The 19,700-nt window shown below is 38.4% G+C and overlaps 1 protein-coding gene across 3 annotated transcripts in view; it reads left to right on the forward strand.

Moving 5' to 3' along the window:
- Nucleotides 1–19,700, forward strand: part of garz (Sec7 domain-containing protein garz) — a 229,355-nt gene that overhangs the window by 59,688 nt on the left and 149,967 nt on the right. For all 3 annotated transcript variants that reach the window (XM_090378119.1, XM_090378118.1, XM_090378120.1), the window contains exon 10: nt 10,125–10,223. In XM_090378119.1, the coding sequence (XP_090234245.1) occupies nt 10,125–10,223 (99 nt within the window). The remainder of the gene's footprint in view (nt 1–10,124; nt 10,224–19,700) is intronic.

Below are 19,700 nucleotides of genomic sequence, written 5' to 3' on the forward strand. Positions count from 1 at the left end.
CAATTGATTACATGGCATTTCCTTAGCCAGGTGGGCAGGAGCAGCGGTGCATAGCACACGCTTCTTGATTAGACCGGGGTTCAAGCCCATGACCACCAAATACGGAGAATGCAGAAAGGTTAGGGAATGACCACCGCATATCTCCGGAGCAATATAGCCTTAGTTGCTAATGCTCCTAAAAACCAAATAACAACAACAACAACAATTGATTACATCACATTAGATGTTTGAATGGGATAGTCCAGTTGTTTGGCAGCTTCTCTGAGTAATACTGCAAAATTTCTAAGGTAAATAATGCTTTAATCAATGTGCTTGGTAAATATTGATTGGGAAATGATTGCCTTTTTTTGGCATTATCAGGCATTGTTCTTTCACTATTAACAGAGATAGTGGAGCTCACTCAATCATCATGTTTTTCTTAAATCTGACAAGAAGCACCAATCTGCAACATTTCCAGGGCAATGGTAAAGCAAGGGTTTTGCAGAGGAGTCAGCTCATGCCATGTAGTGCACAATTTCTCAAAAAGTTGTCTTAGAGGCATTTGATTGCAACATGCAAAAATAGTGTGGCAGACCAGCCTGCACTTGTCAACAAAATGAAAACCTTTCTTTTCCTATCAAAGATCACATTTTTATAAACGAGTTTAATGGGCTGATTTCAAATATGTTCTAATTTATTTTTCTAGCACATGTAGTTTTTATAATATGGCTGCTGATAATATCAATACAAGTTAATTGAGATGATTTTGCTACAATCCCAGTACTGTTATATTTTTATCATTTTTACAGTTTAAGCCCAATACACAAGGTTAAAATAATACAGTACATTATTGTAAAAAAGATATTTACAGTTTAAAAATGTTGTTCAAATGATTTACTTTGGTACATTGTCTGGAATGTGTTACAACACAGCAGTAGTATGCCAACATACGTTCATTCCAGAAACCTTGGTAGCAATTTTCCATTGATATAATGTCTTGATGGAATCATTCTCCTTACTTATCACTCAATGTGCCAAAATTATAAGATTATTTTTTTTGGGAAAGAAAAATGGGAATGCAAGAAATTGTTTTGGTGATATATGACATCCCATTTCATTGTAGCATCAAGCAGTTTCTGAACTCCATCTTTGTATATGGGAGACATGTGGTTACCTTAAAAGATTAAAAGGTTAAAAGTAGCCGCAGGCACAGGAGAAGGTGATTCTTGCACAACTTCTATTAGAATAAGTAGCGACCTGGAGCTAGGGGTTTCAGGGACTAATGGCAGTCATTAGCATTAGCATTAGTAGAGGCATTTGATGCAAGAAAGCAAGCTTATGCAGCATCAGCCAAAAAAAAAAACCCACTTCCACTTCACCCCTCTGTTCGTTCAAAATACCTGTCCAGCTGAGCCTTAAACTTATTTAGGCTATCAACCTCCACCACAAGGGATAGAAGTCTGTTCCACCAACCAACCACCCGCTGGCTAAAGGCAAATTTCCGCACGTCTATCCTACATGTCTTTCCTCAATTTGAATTTATGTCCTCTCAGGTGATTTTTCTGAGCTAGAGGAAGAATCCCATCAGCATTGAGCATGCTTAAACCATTCAAGGCTTTATACACCTCTATCAGATCACCTCGCTGGTGCCTAGTCTCCAGACACTGTAATTTGCAAAACTTAAACCTTTCTTCGTAAGAGCACCCCTTTGTTCCATTCACTAATCTTGTTGCCCTTCTCTGTACTCGTTCCAGCAGCTCTACATCCTTCTTGAAATGAGGCCTCCAGACCTGTATACAGTACTCTAGGTGTGGCCTGACCATTGCCTTATACAATGGAATAATCACCTCCTTATCCCTGCTGGAAAAATTCCTGTATATCATTGACAATACTCCATGAGCTACTCTTGCAGCCCGTCTGCACTGCTCAGAGAACTTCATATCTGCCTGCACAACCACCCCCAAGTCCCTTTCATTCTCTACCACTGTCAGTATAGTACCACAGAGTTGATACGATGCTCTGGGGTTGCTGTTTCCCATGTGTAGTACTTTACATTTGTCAATGTTCAACTTCATTTGCCACCTCTCAGCCCATCTGCTCAACCTTTCCAGATCCTGTTGCAGCAGCATAGTGTCAGTAGTGTCCTTGACAACCCTGCCAACCTTTGTATCGTCTGCAAACTTGGACATTAAGCTTGACATACCATCATCAATATCATTTATAAATACAGAAAACAATAATGGACCCAACACTGAGCCCTGAGGGACTCCACTAATAACATTAGTCCACGATGAGCAGTGTCCATTGATTACCACTCTCTGTCTTCTCCCCCTCAACCACCCCTTTATCCATAGCAGCAGTTTGCCTCCAATGTCACACTGCTCCAATTTGTGTAGCAGTCTTCCATGTGCAACAGTATCAAAAGCCTTTCTAAGATCCAAGTATATAATATCAAAGTTATTCCCTGCATCCAGTTCTTTTGTGACTGCATCATAGTATCCAATCAAGTTGGTCAGGCAAGACTTCTCCTTAACAAAACCATGCTGTGTCTGAGCTATAACTGAAGTCTTGTCTAAATGATCCTGCAGTGCTTCTTTAACCAGTGCCTCCATTAATTTTCCTGGAACAGAAGTTAAGCTCACAGGTCTATAATTACATGTGTCAGCCTTTGATCCTCCTTTGTGAATTGGGGTCACATTTGCACATTTCCAGTCTATGGGTACCTCCCTACCAGTCATCGTGAAACAGGTGGGTATATCGGATGTGTCAGGGTAACTAGGAATAGGAATAGGTCCATGTATACCAATGCTAGAAGTATAGTAAATAAATTCGATGAATTTAATGTGTTGGTCAAGACATCAAAGGCGGATATTGTTGGGATATCAGAGACGTGGTGTCACACTGATATTAGGAATGCAGAATTGGAATTTGGGGAGTACAATGTGTACAGAAAGAATAGACAGGATAGGAAGGGAGGAGGTGTCATGCTGTTAATTAAGAAAAACATAAAATCAAAAGAAGTACATTCAGTTGATATAGATGAACAGTGCACTGTTGAGTCAGTTTGGTGTGACATAAGCACTGTGAAAGCAAAAATAAGAGTAGGAGTGTGTTATAGACCTAATGACTTGAATGAGTACAATGAACAATTGTACAGAGAAATAGAGTGGGCTAGTAAATCAGAATGTCTTATAATGGGGGATTTTAACTTCCCAGATATTGACCGGAACTCGTGGGTTGGTCATTCACACACTAGTAAGACTTTTGTGGATAATTGTTTTCTGTAGCAGAATGTTCGAGAGGCAACCAGAGAGGGTAATACTCTTGATCTGGTTATCAGCAGTGATCATTCGTGTATTAAGAATTTGCAGGTAAAGGAACCACTAGGTGGCAGTGATCACATTGTACTGAAGTAGGATTTACTTAAAGATATAATTACCATCAGGGGTAAAGGAAAGGGTTTTTGCTTCTGTAAAGGTGAGTACAGTGGTCTCAGACAGTTTTTAAATTCTGTACAGTGGGATCAACTGACGGTGTCACCAACAGTAAGTTCTAAGTGGGAAACATTCAAGGAATTAATCGTGGAAGCTACTAAAAGTTTCATACCTATTAAGAAATATTGTTCAAGGTTTAGGCCTAAATGGTTATCAAATGAACTAATGAGACTTCTGACAGAAAAGAAAAATGCATGGGATGCATATAAATTATCAAGCGACTCAGAAGCCTACGGCAGATATAAGCTAGTCTGTAATCAGGTCACAAAGGAGGTTAGGCAGGCAAAGGCAGATTAGAAGAAATCCTTGGCAAAAGATGCTAAGAAAAACAGCAAGGATTTCTTTACTTATATAAACTCTAAAAGGAAAGGGATGAATCTTATTGGTCCACTTGATATCAATGGATCGACTGTTGATGATTCTGCTCAGATAGCAAACAAACTGAATGAGAATTTTGCATCTACATTCACACACGAGGAGTTATTAAGGTTTGAAAATGGCAGAAGGTTATCAAATTGTAGCAGGGTGCTTAACGATTTTGTTATAACTGAGAGCAAAGTGGAAGAGAAATTGTTGAAGTTAAACATAAAAAGGCACCTTAGGGTGGATGGGATCTATCCAGTTATATTAAGGAGGCGGCAAAGCAACTAAGCAAACCCTTAGCCATAATTATGAAAACATCCTTGGACTCAGGGGAGGTCCCCACGGACTGGAGATGTGTGAATGTATCCCCAATTCACAAAGGGGGATCGAAGGGTGACATGAATAATTACTGACCAGTTAGTTTAACTTCTGTTCCGGGTAAAATAATGGAGTCACTGGTTAAAGATGCATTGCAGGATCATCTAGACAAGACTGCAACAATAATTCAGACACAGCATGGGTTTGTTAAGGGAAAGTCTTCTCTGATAAATTTGATAGGATATTATGATGTGGTTACAAAGGAACTGGATGCAAAAAATAATTTTGATATCGTATATTTGGATTTCAGGAAAGCTTTTGACACTGTTGTGCATGGAAGACTATTGTAAAAATTGGAGCAGAATGGTATTAAGGGTAAGTTGCTACAATGGATAAAAGGATGGTTGAGTGGGAGAAGACAGAGGGTGGTAATCAATGGGTGCTGCTCTTCGTGGACTAATGTTATTAGTGGAGTCCTACAGTGCTCGGTGTTGGGTCCACTGTTGTTTTGCATATTTATCAATGATATTGATGAAGGTATATCATGCTTAGTGTCGAAGTTTGCAGATGATACAAAGGTTGGCAAGGTTGTTAATGACAGTAATGGCAGTGTGCTACTGCCATTACAGGATCTAGAAAATTTGGGCAGATGGGCTAAGAAGTGGCAACTGAAATTTAACCTTGACAAATGCAAAGTACCACATATGTGTAGAAGTAACCCCAGAGAAACGTACCAACTGTGTGGTACTACAAGGTGGTAGAAAATGAAAAAGACCTGGGAGTAAAGAGGGCCGCCGTAGCCTAGTGGCCAGACGCGCGGGTGCATAAGTACACGTGCCTTGAGTGACCGGGGTTCAAGCCCGTGACTGCTGAATACGGTGCTGTTTCTTGTATTTTGTCTATCTTGTTAATTCCTCTGACTGTTTGGTCGTCCCGGAGTATAAACAGAAAATTTATTTATTTATTTAATTGTGCAGGCAGATATGAAGTTTTCTGAGCAATGCAGACAGGCTGCCAGGGCAGGTCATGGGGTTTTGTCAATTATATATAGGAATTTGGCTAGCAGGGAAAAGGAGGTGATTGTCCCTCTGTAATGGTCAGGCCACGCCTTGAGTACTGCATACAGATCTGGAGGCCTCATTTTAGGAAGGATGTAGATTTGCTTGGACCTGTACAGAGAGCGGCAACAAGATTGGTGACGGGAATGAAGGGATGCTCTTACCAAGAGAGGCTTTAGTTCTGCAAATTGCAGTGGCTGGAGACTAGGCACCTGCACGGTGATCTGATTGAGGTGTATAAGGCCTTGAATGGATTGAGCATGCTGAACTCTGATGGGATCCTTCGACTTGTTCAGATTATGAACCTAAGGGGGCATAAATTCAAATTAAGAAAAGACAGGTGTAGAAAAGATGTGCAGAAATTTGCCTTTAGCCAGCGGGTGGTTAATTGCTGGAACAAAATTCCATCTGTCGTTGTGGAAGTTGATAGGTTAAATAAATTTAAGGGGGAGCTGGACAGGCATTTGGAGGGAATTGTGTGATTTTTTTTTTTTTTTTTTTTGGCTGATGCTGCATAAGCTCATACACTTGCTTTCTTGCATCACATGCCACTACTACTACTACTAATAGTACTACTACTACTACCTAAGAAGCTTCCCCAAAGCCATTTGAAAGCTTGCCCTGCTTTTAGTTTTAATGCACTGCTTTTTTCTTGCAGAGAGCTTTCTGATTTGAGGCCCAAAAAAGATTCACTCTTTCACTTTATCAGTACTGATCTTTGAAAATTTCTCACTTAAGTAATGAAAATCTTTTCATATTCATCTTAACCATCACTTTCACAAATCTTCATTAGGCCAAGTTTAATGTAGAGAGGTGGAAGGAAAATGGATCCACTAATGAAATATGCTGCTCAGTACTCATTTCTGCCTCAAATGTGCTTCTTTGAGGACTTCTGATGTAATGGTCTGTGATAGAATGGCTATCCCATCGGTAGGCATAAGAAACAACAATATTTGTGAACCTATCTTGCATGACCATTAACATACCAATGATTTGAAGCCACTGTATATATTCCATTTACAAGTGCTAGATTGAATTGCTTCAATTGGTGTCTTCATTTTATAGTATGTCTCCTTTAGATGAACAGAGTAGGCAATGGGGTTGGATGACTGTAAGTATCCTTTATGCAAACAAACAGCTTTTAAACTTCACTGTAAGGAGGCAATGAAAAGGCACCATTTGGATGTAATGTGTACTTATGACAATCACCTAAAAACTCCACTGATATGGCAGTAACAGAGCAAGAGTGTGTTGCCAGAATTTCGTTTCTTTTCAATGGTGTGTCACTGACGTTCTTCTTAACCAAGTGTTTTTTCTTTTTGAGTTGAGATGGTTCAGCTTTATTTTTTGGAGAGGACTAGATCTGTAATGAAGTTATTCCATTCATCTTGGGTAAACAGTTCTGGCTTTGTCTCTTGTGTGGGTGTGTATGCATAATTGACTGAAGTTCTCAGGTCTGCTGTTCACACCTTCATTGTATTCCATTTTTCTCCTAAAGAATCCAATCCATACTATGGTGGTACCAGAGTTGGCGTGCTGTCATTGCAATGAAGTGGTCTTGTTACTGAAGCCAAGTTCAGATAAATGACCTTGGATTTATTCTTCACTGAGAATCCAGTTACGATTCACAGTACAAAAGCTTCAAATTTCGTGGTCTTTTGGCTCTCTCTCCATGTTATGGGTATAGTAAACAACATTTGCCTTTTCCTTTTGTTCAACCAGCCATGCAATCAGTTTGAACAAGTGGTACAAATAACATGTGGTGCCTGTGTCTTATTGTCACCTAGAGGACAGAAATTCCAATTCTATTTCAGTAATTTGCAATCTCACTTGAAACAATTTATAATGAAATAACAAGGATATAGATATATTCAATATGGATATAGATATATTATGATATATAATAAATAGATAATATAATGTTTATGAATAAATGCTAATATATAATAACAATAATAATAAATAAATGATAATTATATTCATGTAGGCTGCTTGAATAGGTATGTGAGTGGTATAATCAGCTGTCATATTCGTGTAATCGGTTATATCATAAAAACTAGACCTGCTAGAGGAAAACTGTAAACAGATTTAGAATCAGAATGAAAAATACTTGTTGATCTGTGGCTGCTTTGAAATTTCCTAATGAGCCAGTATCCATACTTTGAAGTGAGGCTGGTATTATATAAAGATTGAAGCTGGTTTGGTCGGGCTGTCAAGGGGCCACTTGTTGCAAGTTCTTAGATATGTCAGATATGACATGATGAATAACAAAGGAATGGTAAGAGCATTTCAATGTTGGTTGGTAACTTTGTCAAATTCTGCCAGTCATTCTATGTGGAACCAAAGCTAATAAACTACTGACTTTTAATGCATTTGGTGGAGAGTTTGCTGAAGCCTGCCCAAACTAAAAATGTTAAACATGATAATTGAGATAGAATATTTCAGTGGAAATCATCAGGAAAACAGTAGCTTGTTATATATCATTTCTGTGACCAAAATGGCTTTGCCAAAAGCTACCTTCTACCATCTACATCAGAAATGATGTAGTAATGACTTTGAAAAGATTATTACTTCTATTATAATTATTGACATTTCACCAGTATAAATTTTTATACACTGGTAAACAAAAGTGGAACAGTTCAAAAAATAATTGTTAATAAGTCACTAAAAATTGCTTATGGAAATGCATTGTGAAGGCACAACTATCACATGTGGTAGCATGCATATTTCAGAAATATGCAGATTATTTCGTGTGTACCAAAAATGAGTATCTAGCAGACAAGGTTGCTTAACAGGGTATATTGTTTATCCCCGATGCTCCAATTACTTTCAACAGGCTCTCATGCTGTTAGTGACTTTGTTCAAGGGTTGTAGTGGTATTGAAATTCACTTTTCCAGGAGAGCAGGTCATAACTCATGTAAGGTTCTCAGTGGTTGTAAACTTGAAATCTGTTTTTCCAGTATGATTCAGTGATGTATGAATTCAATGCTCAGTATGATTCAATCACCACATCAAAGAAATTCATCACTCTGAAGGAAGTTCTCTATTCATTGGGAAGAAGCTGATGGCTTGCTGTTTTCCTTAAAAATCTGACCTACAGTTCAAATATTTTATCCTTGTACCTACAAGTCACAGTACTTCTCTCAAAGGTGTGCAGCTTTGTACCTGCATTACACATTGTCTACCCAGATGATTCACTCACCTTATTCATAGTAGTCTCTTTCCTTGGTATTTATTGATTAATGGTTTTAGGTTTCTCTAACCCCTCCTCATGAGGATATATTGAGAATTGGACTATAGAATGAATCCGGAATCATCCACAAATAGCATATTGGACATTTGCAGCAATACCAGTTGAAACATACTCTGTATGCTGAGGTGAGAGGAATATAAATCAGGATTACCTTACACACAGGTTTCCTCTCCCCCTATCCCCACATACTATCCTTCCTGTAGTTTGTCCTTCTTGACAGTATGATGGTTTCTCCACTTTTCACTCATTTGGAGAGATCCAGGTTTGTGTACAATTGATAACTGGAGGAATTTCTAATGGCCTCTTCCTTTTGGACTGTAGTTAGTTGCTCTCACACAGAGGGGCCGACCGGGCTAGCCGGGTGGGTAAAGTACCTGCTTGGCAACCCAAAGGTTGCGGGTTCAAATCCCGCCTCGGGCTTGGATCAGAGTAGAAATATGCAAAAACCTTGGGAGGTGCAATATGGCCACAGAAGCCGATGTGCCAGCAACTAAAACAAACAAACAATCACAGAGAGGGAGTGAGGTTTCTTGTCTGTGAGTTATTCAAGGTTTTTCAGCCCACACAACATGTAAATTGGCCTGTGAACATATGTGTTTACAGGCATAATAGACAGTGAAGTAATAAGTTGCTGATACTCCTAAAAAAAAAAAAAACTGAAATCAGCAAACGCCTGACCTATTGAATACTGCAGTTCAGCTTTTGTTTGTTTTGTTTTGTTATTTGGAGCATTAGCAACTAAGGCCATATTGCTCCGGGATATGCGGTGGTCATTCCCTGACCTTTCTGCATCCTCCGTATTTGGTGGTGACGGGCTCGAACCCCGGTCTAATCAAGAAGCGTGTGCTATGTACTGCTGCTCCTTCCCACCTGGCTACGGAGGCACCTGTGCTGCAGTTCAGCAGAAGATATTCTGTCCTGAGGTAATTACAGACTTGTAAGGTAGTTCTCTGCCATCACCTCCCTGTGTTAAGGCTACATATGGTCATCTGCTGGTGACCGGTTGATCCAACCCTGTAATAACCCTTTGGGATATTTTTCCTGACCTGCCTCTATAATTGGGGGTATCACATTTAAACTCTTGCTGCCTCCACCTATGATTGGCCCACTTCCATCTTGCTGACCATGTCCCACTGCAGTGAATCACTCATAGCATTTCTGTGGCATCAGGCAACGAAAGATTACTTAGATGTGCTTGATATGACCTGAGTAATACACAATGAGACTGTTTAAAATTGCCCATATCGACATATTAAAAAAAAATATGCAAACCCAATTATACCTTAACTTTTGTACATAGTGTACGATGGACATAATAATACATATTTGTAATTTGAAGATAATAAGGAGCTGATAGGACATAAGAGACTTGTAAACAATTCTTGATGGGCTAATATTGGTCTGTACTTGGGATTAAGTAGTTGTATTGTGTTGGAGGTAGCCACTTATATTTGGTTTTAATAGATTATTTATGGGTGGGTTGAGAAGGAATACCAGCGACTTTACCAAATATTATGATAAGTTTACTTTTCAAATTAGACTTAATCAGCCTTAAATATTATACGGAGAAGCAGATACAACTTTTTTGTGTAGAGGTGTTAAATATTTCCTTAGAATTGTTTTCTTTAAATTAATTTAACAAAAATAATACTTTTCAGTTATTAAGTGCAGAACGCTTGACGGTCTTTGCAGCTGCTCTGAGAGTCAGCTTTCTTCTGTTTGAAGCTCTTCGTACTCACTTGAAATTTCAACTTGAGGTATGTTTTCAGATGTATTCATATATTTTAATCTCTTTAAGTGTTGAAGAGTATAAAGTAAAATATGAAGAGTATAAAGTAAAATATTTATCTATTAACAAACAAATTATTTTAATGCAAGAAATTTTTTTCTCATTTATTAAGAGTTGGAACTTTGATTTGTTTTTGGTTTTAATAGCATAGTAATAACCAAAGGTAAATAATAGAAATTAGTTTGTCACATTGAAAATGATTTGGTTTGCCTCAAGCTGAGCCACATAATTTTAATTGGGGTTTTTAATTAGTTTGATTACGTTTTGTGTTTTTGGATTTGTTGTAACATTTTCTCATTCATTTCACAAATATAAGTGGTCTCAATTCCAGACTCAGTGATGTCCATTTGTATCTACAATCTGCCAAGCCCCACTTCCTTTTTCTGAGAGTCCCTGCTGTCTGTTGCCTCTAGCATTGCTCATCTCAGTTGCAATAATTGTTCACCGTATGATTCCTTTCACTTCAAAGGTAGTACTTGTGCATGTGTCTGCTCTAATATTCTTTGTTAGAGATTTCCTAACTTACAATCTCCTCATTTTAGTCTTCCCTGAATTACAGTCTCTCATCTGTTGCCTCAATCATTCTCCCAACTTCACCATTTGCTTGGAACTGTTTGACTTCCTTTCTTTGACACTCGACTTTTTTCAATCGAACTTTCCTAATGGTGAAGTAATTTCTTGATGATTTTAATGTTGACAACTCCAGCTGGCTTCAGTTTCTAGTTGCATGGACCCAGCTGGTTGAGATACCAAGGTTTTTGCAATTATTAATGACCTTGCACAGCTTGTTCATTTACCTACCCAAATACCAGATAATCCTAATCACATGCCAAACACCCTTGATCTCTTTTTCACCAGCTACTCTTCAAAGTACATTGTCAATATCAGTGGTCCCAAGGTAGTAGTACAGTAGACTCTCGATTTTCCGGGATAGATGGTAAAAAAAAGTTCCTGGATAATCAATTTCTTGGTTAATCCAGGAAATTGATTCTTACGTAAGTCGAGTTTTACGTAACTAACTCGGAAATGACTAATAAAATATTGCTATTATATCCCTGATATGCCAAAATTACAAAAACCACATAATATCATCAGAAGAATGGAGAAAAACAGTTATATATTTTTAATTAGTTCAATTAAAAACTTTCTTTGTCACATAAGAAAAGAAATCAAAAAAGGACAAAAAAATGCATGTTATTGTACAGTAAAAACTGATTTGTATTTCATAGCCTTGGTTATTATAGTTAACTTCATTGGTGCCGATCACTTCACTGCTTCTCATATTGTCTTTCTACTTTATTATTGTGTTCACCATTGCCACCGACAAATCTGAATTTCGCTCGACACTTGTTAACGTTTGGCCATTTTCATACATACTTATTATTTTAATTTTATAATCCAAATCGATTACTTTCCTCTTTTTTGGTAGATTTACTAGTAGCGCTGTCACTTATTTTCTTAGTTGGCACCATGATAAAAGTCAAAATTAAATTTTCTGAAAAGAACTTCACAAGTTTAAGGTGAAAACTCGCTATTATCACCCCATGCGAGCTCACATTTTACTAAAGCACATTTCTGAAGGTCACTGCCATAAAACAAACACAATTTGCAGTTTCCGGGTTACTGGGCTTTTCTGTTAGTGCAATTAATTATAAACGGTAGTAAGCTCAATCTTATTGCATTTGCGATAATACTGATATCTGGAATTCTGTGGGTTTTTACGTTATTATGGTTGAAATCTTCAGTCATATAAAAAAATATATAAATAACATAACATAAGTCCGGAGCTACATAAGTCAGGGACTTACTGTATTGAAAAATGTTCAGCAACCTACATAAAAAAATATGGTGATAGATAAAAAACTTACGTTGCACTACTCGCATGTCCAATACACGAGTAGTGTGTATTGGACACATTTATTTTTTACGATATTGATTTTAAATCTAATAGCTTCGCTTTTTTTTTTTGCAAAGGATGTATATGATTTGGTCACCAACATTATAATGGTTCATTAGAGATTTAACGGATGCACCTTTTTCAAACTTTTGAATAATTTCAAGTTTTTGTTTAATTGAAAGCACAACTCTTGCGTTTGCCCATCATTTTTGTGATTTATAAACAAAAAAAAAAAAAAAAACAATAAGTTACTAGGTTTTTTTTTTTTTTAGCCATGGGTGTGAGGACAGCAGGGGTTGCAAGATAATAATCTCCCAATTAAAACTTATAATGCCGCTTCTTGTCGCTTATTTATTTATGACTTGCAAAACATCTGGGGAACATCGGCACAGAGAGCCATCTACCATCACCCTCAGTGAGCGATCAGAGAGAAAACTGGATAACCAATTACTAAAAACAGTTGGAAAACCATAAGACGGAAGCTTGTTTAGAAGACCTTTATGCCAAACACGATCGAAAGCCTTTGAGATGTTAACAGCAACGGCTTGTGTTTCACCAAACTTTTCCATTGAATTTGTCCATAAATGGGTAACATAAGCCAGAATATCACCTGTGGATCGACACTGATGGAATCCATACTGGCGATAATTGATCAGACGGAAGGTTTCTAGATAGTTTAAGAGTTGGCAGTTAATCGATTTTTCCATTACTTTAGAAAGAGTAGAAGTAATTGCAATGGGATGAAAATTGCATGGGAGAGATTTGTCACCCTTTTAAGTAACTGGCTGGATATGAGCAAATTTCCAAGCAGAAGGAGAAACACCTTTGGAATAAAAAAGTGAAAAAAAAGGTGTGCAAAGAACAGGAGTAAGTTCAGGAGCACAGGTTTTGAGAACAAGTGGAGAAATACCATCAGGACCTGGAGCTTTCTTAGCATCGAGATTAGTCAAAATCCTTCTGACGGAAGGCCACAGAAGACATTGAATAGAGCATGCTGGGAATGGTGGGAGATGTTTTACCAAGATCATTAAATACGTGAGTTGGCAGAAAAATGGGATGCTAGCAGGTCTGCTTTTGACAGATTCCCAAAATCAGGAGTTCGACCCATTGGAAGACGAAATGACGTACACCGATGAGCCAAAACATTATGACCAGCAAGTCATTATGCAAATCGAAGCAACTGCAGGTGAACTACGGTGCATGCGCGAGTCGGGACACAGTATAAAAAACACCTGATACTGATCTACGTTAATCAGTGTTACTCTTGTTCTTCATATGGGAAAGGCAGCGGACTTAAGCGAGTTTGACAGAGGCCAAATTGTAATGGCCAAATGACTGGGTCAGAGCATATCTGAAATGTCACGGCTGGTGGGATGCTCACATTCAGCCATGTTTAGTACATAATGAAAGTGGTCCGAGGAGGGAAAACTCATGAACCACCGACAATGTGTTGGGCGACCATGGCTCATCGATGCTCGAGGTGAGCGAAGGCTCTCCTGGATAGTATATGGCAACAGAAGGGTGGCTGTGGCACAACTAGCCGGTAATTGGAATCCTGATGACGGGAGTAATGTGTTACAAGACACAGTACATTGAACCCTGCTAAAAATGGGGCTGTGTAGCCACAGGCCGATCCGAGTACCTATGCTAACCACAGTTCACTGGCGACAGCGCCTACAATGGTCACCCAAACATCGAAACTGGACCTTGAGTGATTGAAAGAAAGTCGTCTGGTCCGATGAATCACATTTTCTGTTACATCATGTGGACAGCTGGGTACATGTGCATTGGTTACCTGGGGAAGTGATGGTGCCTGGATGCACTGTCGGACGAAAACAAGCCAGTGGCGACGGTGTCATGCTTTGGACAACGTTCTGCTGGGTTACCCTGGGTCTAGTCATCCATGTGCCGGGCACTCTAGTCTACCACCTACCTAAACATCATTGCTGACCAGGTACACCCTTTTGTGGCAGCCGTCTTCTCCTCTGGCGGTGCTGTCTTTGAGCAGGATATTGTGCAATGCCACACCGTCCGGATTGTTTCAAGACTGGTTTGTGGAACATGAAGAAGACTTCCAGGTATTGCCCTGGCCTCCAAATTCCCCAGACATCAGTCCCATCAAGCATCTGTGGATTGTGTTGGAACAGCAACTCCGATCTGCAGCTTCTCAACCACGGACCTTACTGGAGGTAAAGGATCTGCTGGTTACATGTTGGCACCAGATATCACAAGATACATTTAGAAATCTTGTAGCGTCCATGCCTCGCCGGGTATGAGCTGTTTTGGCTGTAAGTGGAGGACCAACATCATATTAGGTAGGTGGTCATAATGTTTTGGCTCCTCGGTGTATAAAGCCTTCACGAAATTCATACAGAGCCTTTTTGCCAGACGCCAAACTCTTCCACTACCTGCAAACCCAGAGCAACCGGAATAAACATAGATCTCTTGAAGTGCAAACTCCAAATCCACATGCACCAAATGAATACCCGCCTGGAAATAATCACATATAGAGAGGTGTCCCGTTCAGAGCTTTAACTATCAACAAAGGACATTCTACAACTGTCTTTCCTGAGTTTGAATTTATGCCTCCTCAGGTTCACAATCTGAGCAAGTGGAAGATTCCTCAGAATTCAGCGTACTCAGCCCATTCAAGGCCTTATCAGATCACCCAGTTTCCCACCGCTGCAATTTGCAGAACTTAAGCCTTTCTTGGTAAGAGAACCCCTTTGTTCCCCTCACCAGTCTTGTTTTCCTTCTCTGTACACACTCAAGTAACTCTACATCCTTCAGATCACAACCTGATGATGGTCTCTTCTCCAATGGAGCCTTTCTCTCATGGCCATTTTCAGCCTTTAGTTGTTAGGCATTACAGGAATACAAAATGGGGGGGGGTCTGCATTTTTCTATTCATTTCCTTGGTTGGGTTACTATTTTAAATCTTCTGATTCCAGTGTCTGCTCAGATTGTGTCAGTGAAGTTATTCTTGTAGAGATGAAATCCTTTATTCCATATTCCACCCTGAAATCCAGTCCCTTATCTAAACATTGGTTTCCCAATAAATATGCTAAGGCTGTTCAAGGTAAGAATGTAGAACGTCAAAATTGGAATGTATCCAGATTTCCACTAAAGCTTGAACAATTGTAAAACCTGTATTAATCAGTCCAAACTCTATTTTGAACAGACTAAGAGTAGTTGAACATTCTGGCCTCTTGCCAAAGCTATTGGCCACAACTTCTGTCCATCAGTACTCCCACTTCTGTTTCAACTTGACGATTCTGTTACAGCTAAAGAAAAAGCTGATTTACTAACATTCTGTTTTTCCTCTAATTTTTGTATCAGTAGACCTTGATAAACCACCTCCTGTCATACCCAAGACACTCCGCTCAATGTGCCTCCTGTGGTCGTCCAATAGAAGGATATTAAAAGAATTCTGAACAATCTTGATTCCAAAAAAGCTTCAGGTCCTGAAAGCATTTTTCAGATTATTCTGAGCTTGCTCATGTGCTGGATTGTGGTTTTACACTTTCTTTTTCCACTGGTGTTTTTCCTTCTGCTTAAAAATTTGTTCATATCCAGCTGGTTCCTGAAAAAAGTTCCAGATTCCTCCCTTCTAATTATTACCCAGTTGTACTCTACTCTTTCCAAAGTAATGGAGTAAAATATCTCACAACCTTCCATCTGATTAATGATTACCAATATGGATTCCATCTGTGTCTGATCCACTGATGATATATTGGCTTATGTTACTCATCGTTTGACAAATTCAGTGGAAAAATTTGATGAAACTCAAATACTTGCCCTTGACATTTCTAAGGCTTTTGGTTGTGTTTGGCATAAAAGTCTTCTAAACATGCTCCTTTCTTATAGTTGACTGTTTTTTCCTTATTGGTTATCCAGTTTTCTCTGTGGACTTCTGGAGATGGTAGACAGTGCTCTGTCTTCTAATTTCTCCATTAATGCTGGTGTTCCCTAAGATTCAGTTCTTTCACTCTTTTCCTCTTGTATATTAATGATCTTCCACTGACTGGAAATCCTATCCATAGTTTTACTAATGATTAACATACTAATTTCACCTTCCACTTTAAGAAACCTTGCCCTACACAAACAGCTCATTCTCAGATATTCATCACCTATTCCTTAAATTGGCTTATGTTACTCATCTTTTGACAAATTCAGTGGAAAAATTTGATGAAACTTAAAATACTTGCTCTTGACATTTCTCAGGCTTTTGGTTGTGTTTGGCATAAAAGTCTTCTAAACATGCTCCTTTCTTATAGCTGACTGAAATGAGAAGGGAATTTTTTTTTTTTTTTTTTTGCTGATGCTATATAAGCTTGCTTTCTTGCATCATGTGCCCTTGCTTGCTAATGCTAATTCTGAGCACTAGGTAATTTTCCGGTGGGGCTGAAGAAAACAGTTAATTTCATTTCCTTCTAAAACTCATTCCTGTCTTATATCTTGAAAAGGGATCTACTGCTCCTATGCTTATTTTCGATGACACCCAGATTTCTAGATAAGATATCTCTATTAGAGATTGCTCATCACAGATATTTCTTTCTCTGCATCTAAAAAAATTTCACTCTTGGCATTACTTTTCTTCTAAGCAGCTACTAACTCTGTACAAAACTTAAATTCATCCTGCCATGGATTTGGGAGTCAATCCCTTGACTCCATTCAAAAGAGGTTAGTTCAGTTAATTAATAAATAATCTCTTACAAAACCTCTCCACTCTTTGTGTTATAGACATTCAGTTTCTGCTGCATGCCTTTTCTGTAGATACTTCCATAGGCACTGTTCTGAATTGGCATCTGTAATTCCCTCACTCTCTTCCAAACATGTTTGTAAGCAGTCAGCATCCATCCATATCCATCTCCTAACTCATAGTATCAACTTTTTCTCTTCCTCATTTATCCCTTCTACATCAAGGCATCTCCGTAGCCAGGTGGGCAGGAACAGCAATGCATAGCACACGCTTCTTGATTAGACCGGGGTTCGAGCCCGTGACCACCAAATACGGAGGTGAGGAAAGGTCATGGAATGACCACCTCGTATTCCTGGAGCAATATGGTCTTAGTTGCTAATGCTCCTAAAAACCAAATAACATAACAATCTTCTACATCGATTTTTTTAAAATTTATTTTTATTTTTTTGGAACAACCATCCTGCATTGAGTACTATAGATTCTAATACCTTTCTTGTTTGGGGTTTCATTAAAAAAAAAAAAAGTAAAAGTTGCTAGTGGTGTTTTTCCACTGCAAATGTAACAGTGAAAAAAATGTCACTCAGTATAGTTGGAGTTGCAGCAAGGACAGCAACAATTCTTTACATTTAGTAGTTACTTCTACCATTAGCATGGATATCCATCCATCAAACTTTCTAATTACTGCATCATGATATTGCATTTTTTTTTTTTTTTTTTTTTGTCACTGTAGGTTAAAATCTTGTATTTGCATCCCACATAGTGTTTTTTGTTGACTTGACTAACTTTAACTTTCTGTTAAATAGAAATCAAAAGTGATGGTTTTTTTCCATTTCCAACTCCATGTCTTGATGACACCTCATATCTCATCAAGGAATAATGGTAAATTTGTACATTCAAAGTAGTCCTTTGGAACTATTTAGATTTTTTTTTCAATGGTAGGATCTTATGGATTAGATTGTAAGAGAAATTGCTTTGCACACTAGGATATTAGGAAAATTTTAAGCCATTTAGAAAGCTTGTCCTTAACACTCCTTTCATTTACAAATAAGTTAAATTATGTTCATTATTTCAATGAAAAATTTTTACATTTTATTAACGGTGAAATTTTAAACTTTTAAAAATGTATCTTCCCACAAAATCTAAAACAAAATTGTATGACGTGTATAAATATTTAGTATCAAGGTTGAAATCCATTTATATTTCCCAGCATGGTACTGTATCGATGAGTTTTTAGCTTGTTTAAAGAAAGACTAAACGTCTCGTGTTAGCTGTGAGGACTTCAAAAAAGGAATAATTATAATTTTTAATTATTTGTCATAATGTACATTCAAATTTTGATAAAAAAAAAAACGTAAAGTGCAGCCATTATCAACCCACTGCAGGATGGAAGCCTCCTCAACAATTCATGCTGAGGGAAATGGACCATAATCTGCCACGCTGGTCCAGTGCGGGTTGGCAGATCGACCGTATTCAGCAGTCAGGGGCTTGAACCCCGATCTACTCAAAGAGCGTGTGCTACTGCACTCCCGCTCCTGCCCACTCGGCTACGGAGGCCGTAGCCGAGTGGGCAGGAGCGGATATCAAATTTTGATAGTCCAGTTCAAAATAGTCTCTTCAGTACAAATAATGCGTGATGTTTTTTTTTTTCTATTCTTTAAAAACTTGTAAAAATCCATTCTTTGACATATCCATTGAAATTGCATCTACCATTTTGATCACTGCATAAGCATTTATGTTCCTTTCATTATTATAAAGTGGTTTTTTTTTTTTTTGTATACAGAGAAAAGGTTAAAAAATAACCATTTATGGTTATTTTTAATTTTAATTTTATACAGAAAATGCAATACATTTGAAATTGATGGAAACTAAGAATGTTATGATAACTAGAGCAACATGAGGTTGTGCATTATCACACTGGAACATTCAATCACTTATCAGCAGATGGGCACCATTTTTGCTCCTTTTATCATTGGAAAAGGAAAAATTGGAAACTTCCATATGCAACTACTGTTTTCTCTGTATTCATAATGTAGACAAGTCTTATCTGCCTTTATAGGTCTGCAATGAGAGTATAGTTGGTTTGCCAATTGTTATTCATTTGAGATGTCTTCAAATTCTGCCTGAAATTAAAAGAAATTTTAAAAACCACTTCAATCAAGGCTGTACCTAGTTGATCTCACATAGATGCCTCCCCATGAGTTATTCCAGGTTTTCAATCTGCACAACCTGTAAATTGGTACTGCAAACATGCACACACTTGTCTTATCAGGTGTGTTTACTGACAGGCCCTGAGTGCCAATTGTTTCTAGTGATCAGGAAATTTCTCTACGATTTCTAAAGTGATAGTGTTATACAGGGTGATTCACTACCAGTGCGACGAACTTGCAGGAGGTGTAGGGGGCACAAAGATGAATTGGAATCACATAGCATTGCAGGGTCCGAAATGCCTTCGTCATGCGGTAGAGGACGTTGAACGGGAGGTCGCGTGAACAGCGATCCCACTAGAAGTCAGCATTTGCGAACCGTTTCTGTTGAAGAAACCAAGTGGCAAAAGTCCTCCGGAGTGGATAATCCGCAGGCTCCAATGATTGGATGCGTTGCAGATGGTATGAACTCTTTTTTTTTTTTTTTTTAATGAAAACCCCAAACACGAAAGGTATCAAAACCTATAGTACTTAGTACCGTGCATGGGTTGAAGGAGAAGTATGGGGGGAGGGGGGGGGGTGCCGCAAAACTTTGCTCTAGAGACTAAACATGGGTTTCACCACTTCAAGCCTCCAATAAGCAAAGTGGTGGTATTTCACCGGTTGATAAAAGTCATCTACCACTTTGTTGACAGTATCCTC

The sequence above is a fragment of the Mastigoproctus giganteus genome, chromosome 7 (assembly GCF_048544385.1).
Source record: "Mastigoproctus giganteus isolate SK-2022 chromosome 7, ASM4854438v1, whole genome shotgun sequence".
Taxonomy (NCBI): domain Eukaryota; kingdom Metazoa; phylum Arthropoda; class Arachnida; order Uropygi; family Thelyphonidae; genus Mastigoproctus; species Mastigoproctus giganteus.